The sequence below is a fragment of the Lygodium microphyllum genome, chromosome 21 (assembly GCF_053477565.2).
Source record: "Lygodium microphyllum isolate KBCC chromosome 21, Lygodium_microphyllum_v1.1.10, whole genome shotgun sequence".
NCBI classification, from domain to species: Eukaryota; Viridiplantae; Streptophyta; class Polypodiopsida; order Schizaeales; family Lygodiaceae; genus Lygodium; species Lygodium microphyllum.
The window spans coordinates 85,679,822-85,690,376 of NC_141155.1; the positions used below are offsets into that span (position 1 = coordinate 85,679,822).

Sequence of the window (10,555 nt, forward strand, 5' to 3'; positions counted from 1 at the left end):
ATCTCCAAATAGTAGCTCGTACCAAGATCATTGCACCATGTGGCATCACGATGGGCCAAAACAATGTGGCACATCACAACACGATTTCATGGCACTAGATTTTCTCTCGCTCCCATGAGCACTCAACTTCAAGCTAGGGTTACTCTGATATCAAGTGTAATGTATCTACACTTGCTCACTCAACATGGCACAAAAAGATAACACGATATGTGAAAGCAAGGTATGCTCTTGTATCTTTCAATTAAAGAAACGGTACAACATAAGCACCATCTTGAAACTACCCCCTCATGATGCCACACGTACAAGGATTCACCATTGGGTATAAAAAATCATACATACAATAGAAACCAAGCAAGGCTCAAAGTCACTATTAGTCCCTATACATGTGTTTCTAGCCAACGCCATGATATAGCTACAAAACCCTTACATGAAGGAAAGACTCCAACCCTTCTCCTCCCCTTCTTTTACTCCAACTCTTATGCCACTTCCTCTTCTAGTCATCTGTCCCTCATATCTCGAACTATGAAATGGTGAAATCTCAAGACCTTTAAACGTTGTTACTATACAGTCACATTGTTCATTACATGTTTGCCTTTGGATTATGCTAATAAACAAGTATAATTATTTTGAAAGTAAATGATACCCAATAGACATGCATAGAATTTTGAGACAAACCATCATACTATGTCCTAGTTGAACTAATACTTTGGCTCCTATTTCAATCTGGAATCAAAAAATATATTGGGGAATATATATAAGATTCATCTACCAACCTCAATTTTACCAAAAAATAGAAATGTATGCAATTACAAGCATGACAAACCATATACCACTCATGCATGAGAAAACATGGCCCCAATCATATGTTATACTTCTCTTACTATGGGTGTGCAAGCAATGGAATTCTCTATACTTTTTACCAAACAAACACTACCAAAATTAATTACTCTGCTCTATTATTTGATTCTAGATCTAGACTGAACCTTGAGACAGCAAGTGTTTACCTTTGCAACACACCTTACATCATGACCTCATTTCACATTTTGCTATCCAACAATAATCAAAATAGACTACAACCAATACATGCCATAAACAAAGATTGCACTAAAAGCTTGAGTACGAGTACAATCACCTAATAATATCACACACTACACAAGGATTATTGACAAAAGGTCATAATTGTGTACAAGCCTAGAACAAGAAGGGTAACAAGAAGGAAAAACAAAGTCAATGTAGAGTGCAAGCATGTGAATCCCCTTCCACACTAGTATTCTCCCGTGTTTAAAGATCCCACAAGATCATGGCCACAAAGCACATCATATTAGTCCCACTAAATACCCATATCTTTTTGTGGAACATACTGAATAACCATATCACATTGCCAACCAGGGCACAGGGCATCCACAGGAGGCACAAACTAAAACCTCACACAAATGCCACAAAGCAGCTAGACTGCACGAGAGTGGGTGCAGTCCAACCCCTTCCTTTCTCCTTACCAAAACATGAATACCAATTAACTAAATAAAGCTTCCAGATGACTAAATACAAACAAGCTGAAGCACGACTGTGTACTAGCATGCAGTGTTTTAATTTGATAGATGAACTTATTTTCTTCCATTAGATAGTTACAAGACATTTCCAGGAGTTTTTTGTCTAAAACCAATTTGGTGTTCATTCAACGCATCTGTACGCATTACTTTGCTGTCTCATTTACAGATATCATGAACCAATCAAACCTGGCCTTCATACAACACATGCAGACTTCATTGTTGATTAACTCTATTAAGGATCAAGGACGAGAGATCATAAAAAGAAACCATGTGTTTTCTTGGAGTACATGAATGTTCCCTAGTTTGGTGAGGAGGAATATTAATCCAGGGATTAGCACATTTGATGCTTCTGATTTACATTTTAAGTAACTTGGGATCACCCTGATCATCATATGCACTGCCTTCCCTCATGCCTAGTCGGTACAAAACTTATTAAAAACTTTACATCACTTGCAAAAGCATCATTGTGCTCAAGAAATTAACACATCACAGCTATTGTGTGTTTTCCTGTGGACTGTCTACACCATTTTACACCAGTATAACATGTTTGAACTCAACCCTCCAGCATTGCCTTGGCAGCATCAATGAGAAAAGGTCTGATTTCATCAGACGCACGGCCAAGAACTGTGTAACCCTCCTTATCCTCAGCATCCACATTGGCACCATGACGAATGAGCAGCAATGCAACCTGAAAGTTGACAGCTGTCACTGTGATACAATCATAGGAAAGAAACAGGTCTAACAGGTGACAAGTTAGATTAAAAAGGCTTCTGCACCTGCTTGTCACCACAAATGGTTGCATGCATAAGAGGAGTTTGTCCCATCTTGTCTGTAGCTTCTACATTAGCACCTTCTTCTAGAAACAGCTCACATACTTCAGAATGGCCAGCACTGGCTGCACGATGCAAGGGAGTGCAACCAACCTGTGCTGAACAGAAGCCACAAACATTTATACCACATAGTATGGAGGGTAGGCCTTGAATTCACAGAACATCTCTTTTCCTGCACATCCATGTAACTCGTTCATCTACAAACTCTACCTCATCTTTCTGATTAACATTTGCACCATGCTCAATCAGAATTCCAGCTATCTTTGTTTGCCCTTTGCTCGCAGCATAGTGAAGAGCAGTCCGTCGTCCCTTGGTGGTAGCTGATACATCAGCTCCTGCATTCAGAGCAATAATTGATACAATGATTCTTGCAAGAGCACCAAGCTAAAAACTAAGAAACTATTACTTTTAGAAAGTGCATATGGCAGATACAGTTACTAGTGTGTCTAGATGCATGAAAAGGGTCAGACATGTTTTCCCTTACAGTGTGGACACACCTGTGTATGTGGAAATAACACTCCACACCATAGTTGAGGGAAACGTCGGAATGGGAATGGGAACAGGAACGAAAACGGGAATGCCACATCATCAAAGAGATACAAGAAGTGCATGTTGCATAATATCCTTCTTAAGAATATCTTAAGACATATGCTATTTACCAAATTCAATATTACAAGTTGAAACTTGGAAGATAGAGAAAGGAAACACCATTTCGAATTGATAACGGAGACAAGAGCAAAAGTTTTCTGAGAATGTTTTTAAATAGACAACTCTCTTTTCAAAGAAAAGAAAAAATTATACTAAAACACCTCCGAACAAAGTGTCCTAAAGGCAAAAAAATCCCAACTACAAAGCAGCCTTGTCTTAAATAGACAATGTTGAAAACGTTTTTTGAGAACCTTTTTAAATAGATATTTTTTACAACAAACAATAAACAATGTTTTTAATTTAAAAACATTTCTAAATAAACATTTTTTACAATACGTTCTTTGAGTCCTCTAAAAAACGTTTTGCAACAAATGATTAAAAAGCACTTTTAATAAAGAAATGTTCACCGTAAAGAAGTTTAGATACTATCTTCTAGCGACACCCTTTACGTTCTTTGTTGATCATCAAGCATTGCTTTATCTTGTGAACAAACCTTGCGCAACTGGATGCATTGCTGGACAAGGAATCACTAATGACCTACCAAATGCACATCTTTTTAGAATGTCCACTGAACGAGATTTGTTTAGAGCAAACCTCACACCATATTGGGCAAATGACATAGTCCACATCCTCAAGAATGGACTGCCGGAAAGACCCAAAGAAAAAGCTTGGTTATCATTTTTAACAAAACGTTCTTTGAGCCGTCTTCAAAAACGTCTTGCAACAAACGACGAAAAATGTTTTTAAATTCTAAAAACCTTTTTTACAAAACGTTTTATGAGCCATCTAAAAATGGTTTTGCAACAAACAATAAAAACCGTTTTGAATTAAACATCTTGTACAAAACGCTTTTCGATCAGACTAAAAACCATTTTGCAACAAACGATAATACTCAAACATTTCTTTTAAAAACGTTTTTATTAAAGATTACATTTTGCAATAAACGTTTCGACCTAGTATTTTATGAAGCCATCTAACATTTTTAAAAACGTTTACATTAAAGATTACATTTTGCAACAAACTTAAACGATCAAGCCTTCTAACATCTTTTAGAGTATTTTGCAGCAACGTTTCAACCTGGGATTTTATGAATTGAAATACAGCCTGAAACTTTCAGGACCTGCCCAAAATGCCACGTGGTACCAAAACAGTCCGTGTATGGAAACACATTTCACAATTTTCTCCGCCCGTTTTGACGTTTCTGGCCTAGTTTGAGGTTGTTTTGGGCCATTTCACGTAACTACACCTCACACTAGGACCCACCTATCAAGGAGGACCGGCCGAATGCTCAAGATAGCTGAGACTTACACCTGCCCATTCACATGCTACGTTGACTGCACAGCCTCCAATTACAACCCCTATCCCTTCACACTGCCCTGTTTCGCCAACCTGCCTTTGTTGCTATCCTGTACCACCTGCCACCTCTCTCTTACCCCCTGCTGTCTGTCCACTGCCATCACCATTGTTCATCAGCTGTTCCCTCTCTTTGTGGCAGAATTCCCCCAATTGTGGTCAGCACACAGTTCAAACAGGTCGTCCCAAGAGACATGCACACAATGGCAACCTCTGATCCGATGTTGGCACAACCTACAGGTACACCCCAATCATATTCCTTATCTGTGGTTCTTTCTAAGGAACAGCTCCAAACAGTCTATGCCACAAGAAAGAAATTGGGAGGGCACCACGGTCTCTAGACAAGTTGTGGGCCATTCCTTGTCCCAAGCACTGCTCCAAATTGGCTTTATTCTACCTTGAGGATTAGCATCTCATGCATTATGCATAGCAAAGGCAATGCTGATGGGACAACGTGCCTTTATTGTTCATCCACAAACGAGAGCTTGTTGACAGCTCCCAAGTTGTGTCCACAAAGGGGGTTATCTACATGGTTCCTTGATATAGTGGTTATACAGCCACTTCCCTTGGGTCTCACCACAAGTTCCCCAAATGCCATCTCTCTCCTCCTCCTAGGTCTTGCAATTGAATATTGCCAACTAGTTGGGAGCTTCCATCGACTTTTTGGCATAGTGCTTCCTATTTCATTTGCAAATGCAATGACATGAGCAAGGGTGTCAAAGGTACGAGTGGCAATGGTGGGCATCAAGAAACTGTATTGGACATTGCAGCTGATAAATCCCTCATAAGTCAGCAGATCATTATCATAGGGCAGCCTCGGCAATGTCTCAAATGCCACGCTTTGGACATCAGACTTCAAAGTGCACTTGTATTGGGCATAACCCCACTCATCAAGACCCCGCTTACTAAAAGAAGTCACATCCTTTAGTGGGAAGGATGGCTAATGCCATCATGTTTATGGCCTGACTGCTCCCTAGCAACTCCAACATCATTGTGTTGAAGGCCTTACTACTCCCTAGCAACCCCAACCAAGAGAGGGCACCTTTGGAGGGGCCACCTGTCGTCATTGTGCCCTCCTGAGATGGCAACATCCACCTAACAAGTGTCATCACTCCCTGCTCCCCCTCCCCTTCTCTCCCTCCCCCTTCCCCCTCGAGATCTTCAAGAGTTATTCTAGGTGAAAGAGTAATTCCACAAATGATGGCCATTTACTCTACAAAGTTTTTAGCTTCTTGCTTTGGCATAAAATAATTGTGCCAGTGGATGCCTTGTGACAAGTCTGGGCTCTAGGGGTTAAATGTGGCCTTGGAAGTGACTTGTGGTGTCTTATGTTAGAAAAATTAACCATTTGATACCAAGGGACTAAGGCTAATGAAAGTTTAAACAAAATCTAGTCCATAGGGCTAAGCATTTTAAATTTGTCAATAGGCAATGGCTAATTTATGGGTAGGAGCAATAAGTTTTTTATTTTTCACAATTAATTATTGCTAGAAATTCATTTCAAATTCTTTTTGCATGAAATCCACTTTTGGAGGCATATTGTATCGACCAGGGTTGTCACGTCCAATGGTGTCCGATTAGTACTGTCTAATACTAGTAAGGTACTAATCGGACTAATAAATCTTGGACCTATGTCCGATGCTATGTCCAATGAAAAAAATTGTACATATAATTTTAATACCTATACTGAATGTTGGGACTCAAGTAATATACTTTATACATTTAGAGACTTTATACTAGAAGTTTACATATTAAGAGCTTGAGAATAGAGAGGATGGCCAATGGAGAGCTTAAAAGTGGAGGCAAGATGGAGATATGGCGAAGGAGATCTTCAAGGAGGGGTTAGAGAGCTTGAGGAGAGAGAGTTTGAGAATAGAGAGCTTGAAAGTTGGGCTTGAAATTTGAATTTGAAATTAGAGAGAGAAAGAGAGGGAGAGAGTATATTGCTAGAAGGGAGGCAGAGAGAGAGAGAGAGAGAGAGAGAGAGAGAGAGATTTTTGGGGTATGTACATAAATAGGGGTCATGAGCTACAAGCCCTTTAGCCTTGTCAATACCAGTTGTAAGGCTCCTACGAGATTAGTTCTCTTCCAATTCTTGTCTTGTTCTAGTCTTGTCTTGTAATGAAGCCACACTCTTGTGAGCATTCTCTTGTAATCGAGTTATCTTGCAATCAAGTTCTAGTTCAACTTTTCTTTCAAGTTCTTATCTTGTAAGTTGTGAGAGCAATCTCCTCACTCTCAAAGAACACTTGCCATGCTCATAACAACACTAATCATGAGTTCACACACAGCGGATAGATAGTCAATCACAAAACGACTGCTCAAAGAAGGCAAAATCTGCGACAGTCACGTACAACAATGAGTCACTAGCTATGTGAGCACCCGCATCATCTCCATCTCTCCAGTAGAACCTGCTCTAGAAGACTACAAGTGAATGATAATTGAGGAGAAGAGAGCCCACAAATAAATAGGCATAAAATAATGTCTAAAATGCATCGGATCAGCCAGCATTATGATGGCCTAAAAATATAGTCGGCCAGCCAAGAAATGCTAGAAACTATAAAAATAAGCACCATAAAAATGCCTAAAATAATCTCCTATGTCCAACCCACAAATAAACATGCATAGCTTACAAGCGAGCTAACTAATTTGCTAATAATTTAATGGTGGTCGTGATCAACAACAACAAATGCACCTTTTTTGCAATGACTAGTTTACGTAATGTGGCACCCAAGGACAAGGCAAAAGACTTTACTTAAAGTGGCAAGGCAATGGAGTTGATACTTTCACTGGTGCACGAGACAAATTGAAAGCCTTAACTTTGATTCAACAATTTGATGTTGTGCATCTCGGGGGTAATTTTGCAAAATCATTAAAGGTGTGGAAAGCTGCTACCTTTCTTAAAGGTAATGCTTCGTAATAGTCAACTTCTCTTTTGATGCAAGGTAGAGCACCATCCCCTAGATACAATTTAAACAAGTGTTTGGCTGACCAGTACTTTGAAAATGGATGTAATGACTGCATGGCACAAGCTAGATGCTTCTCAATGTAAAAATTTGCAAAAATACAATAAGAAGCTTGGGCAGCCCAAAGAAATAAGAGCATTTTTTCATAGAGACCATAGTTACTAGCATCTCCCAATCGATAGAAACAGCATGTACAATCGATACACTACTGTGTGGAAAGTCTTTTGGATTCTAATGTGATGAAGCAAAGTTAGAAAAGAAGGCAACAAAGACTGAGAAACATAGAGAGTCTACATTTAATGCTAAGAAAAGGCAAAGACAGCAAAGTAGCACTTGGAAAGTGGGGATACACATAAAGAATTACATGCTACTAATAAATGCTATGTACTAACAGGATGGGCACATTGTTAAATATTATTCTAATAGGTAGCAGGTAGCAAACTAAAAATGCTGAAAATGAAGGTGATTCAAACAGTAAAAGCCCAAAACCACTATTGCTTTGGTCCTTGATGTACTCAATGAGCAGCCAAATGGTGATGCTACAAAGTTGTGTAGAGCTTGGGGTAAAGTTAGAGACAGTGTGAATTGATTTTCTTTGATCCAAGTACCTGTGCTAATTTCATCTTCACAGATATGGATACTAGGCTTGGTATCTAAGACAATGAGATGGAGCCAATGGGGGGGGAAGTGTGTATAGCATATCATGGTCATGCAAAGCCGATCACACCCATCATTGGGAAGCTTCACATTCACATTCAGAATTATGTGAACAGCAAAGAGTTCTTCATTGCACCATTGGATGGATGTGATTTCTTGCTTGGTGTGCCATTGTGTCATCAGCATACTCTGTTCCAAATTTCAGTTTCCAGCACGCACACGCACACGCACAGTACCACACACGCACTCTCTCTCTCTCTCTCTCTCTCTCTCTCTCTCTCTCTCTCTCTCAGAGGGCATTCATCTCTCACTCAAGCCTTGCATCGGCTTCCACAATGCTGCACTCCGACAGCTTCTTGAAGGAAGAAAGATTAGTCATGATAAAATGAAGCAATATTCTTTTTCCTAAAATAAGGCTAAGCTCAGGCTTCAGCATAGATTAGTACAAGCCACAAACAGGATACAACACTGCCACAGGTTTTTTATAAGTGATATGGCAACATTCATTTATAAGTGATAAATATGTACCGGCCCGAAGAAGGATTTCCACAATGGCCATATTCCCACTGCTGGTAGCCGAATGTAAAGGTGTCCACCCTTCCTCATCTCCAGCATTTACACCATTCTGGGACGAATCAAATCCTCCACATAGAATGCTCACAAGCTGTCAAAACATAAGCCAACTTAACATAAACTTTCCACAGTTCAAGACTTGAAATGGTGGTACTGCAGGCACAGTAAGATCTTGCAAGGAATTCAGTTTCAGTACAAACTGTTCTATACTGTAACATTTATTTGTAAAAAGGAAGTCTGATATGCACCCAATAATTAAGTATCAGATAAGATTTTAAAGTTGAGCAGAAATAAAATCCAAAAGAAGAATGCACATGATATGCTTCACTTTCAGCAAGTCATACATCCTTCAGCATGCAAATAGCACATTTACCAAAAACCATAAGCAACATCGGTGAACTGCGTACAGCATAAAAATTTAAAATCAGTGTCTGGTGGACTATGAATCCATAGTAACCAATCATTAGTCAAAAAAATAACAACATAACGCCTTTAAAAACAGACATATAACCCTCTGTGAACATAGCCAATAAATGAAAGATTCCCAAAGCCAACCCAGTTAACTGATCAGATTTGGATTATTATCTTACTTTATGATACAGGATTGTAATCTAATTTAAAGTAGGTACATATACGAGAATTTTCTCTCCTTGGAAAACAAAAGCAGACTTCATTGATCCATTATTTTCTAAAAGCCCCAAACAAAACAATATGCAGACAAGCAGGTTCCAAAAACGAAACATATCAACTAAGCCTATCATGCTCCCCATCAAATTCAGTTGTTACCAATTCTGAACGGGTTAGTTACTAAGCCATAACACAGGATTCTTATTTCAACATACATCATGCAACTGTATTATTGCAGAGATTTTGTCAATGTAACAATACAAATGCAAAACACAAGGAGCAAAGAAGGAACCAAAACAAAAATGGACTGACTTCCGGGTGGCCATAAGCCACGGCGACATGGAGGGGCGATCGGGAGTCCTCATCGTGCAGAGAAGCGACCCGAAGGAGCTGCTGATGCGAGAAGCGCTGGAAGTAGGCAAGGTCTCCTTCCTGAGCAGCTTCGAAGATGTCTGTCTTAGAAGGCAGCTCTCCCGCGCCCGTGTCTGTGTCCATGTCCACCTCCATTATTGCCCTTCCTGCTCGCTATACGGAGATCAAACCTGTGCTCTTGAAGTTCTTGTTTGCTGCTATTTCTGAGATGGCAGTGCAGTTGCAAGGAATGGCAATCGGTACGAAGGCCTAGATGCTCGCCTGATGTTAGGAATTAAATACTAGTGCGGATTGATATGGTGACAAGTAGGCCTTAGGCGTCACCTAGTCTTTAAAATGAAACTAGGCGCTCCGAGCCTAGACTCATCCCGGCGCTTCACACCGGGGTGGGCGCGATATTTGCAGGGGGGGCGGGTGCTGGATGCGTGGCACTCGCCCTTGTGTTCTCTTTTTTTTGGGGGGGAGGTGGGGGGCTGCCACGTGGCACCCGCCCCCCACCTCTCCTTAACTAATAGTATAGATACCTTGCATTGTGTAGATCACTCTACGGTAGCTCCTCTCTCCAATTCAAAGCAACAACTACTACTTGCTTAGCTCTTGTGAGGCGTTTTCCACTAGCTCTAAGAGGGCCAAAGGATAGAGGACTAACACATGAATTAGTCATAATGAGAGACAATGATGATGGTTTTGTGCATTTTGATAGCTAGGCATCAGTCCTATAACAACTTCTTTTATGCTTCCTAGGGAAACTTTCCAATGGTTTTTTTCGATGGGTAGCAAAGTTTTTCAGTGGAGATTTGAGTAATTATTTTGAGTTTTAGAGTTGCAATGACACTATGGTCAATGTAGAACTTTGAGCTTCAATACCTTGAGTTCAAGTATAGGTGTATCATCATGAAGCTAAACGAGATAGCATAAGGGTATGATCTATTAGCATATAAGATCCTTGAAGCTACAAGAATAATAAATACTAATCATT

The 10,555-nt window shown here is 40.0% G+C and overlaps 1 protein-coding gene across 1 annotated transcript; it reads right to left on the reverse strand.

The window, feature by feature from the left end:
* Positions 1–1,801: 1,801 nt before the first annotated feature.
* Positions 1,802–9,870, reverse strand: LOC148018236 (Ankyrin repeat family protein). Its single transcript, XM_087661391.1, has 5 exons — positions 9,517–9,870; positions 8,533–8,668; positions 2,591–2,715; positions 2,327–2,473; positions 1,802–2,238 (listed from the first exon to the last, which is right to left on the reverse strand). The coding sequence occupies exons 1-5, from the start codon at positions 9,709–9,711 to the stop codon at positions 2,104–2,106; spliced, it is 738 nt and encodes a 245-aa protein (XP_087517517.1). The 5' UTR covers positions 9,712–9,870; the 3' UTR covers positions 1,802–2,103.
* Between the last annotated feature and the right edge of the window lie 685 nt (positions 9,871–10,555).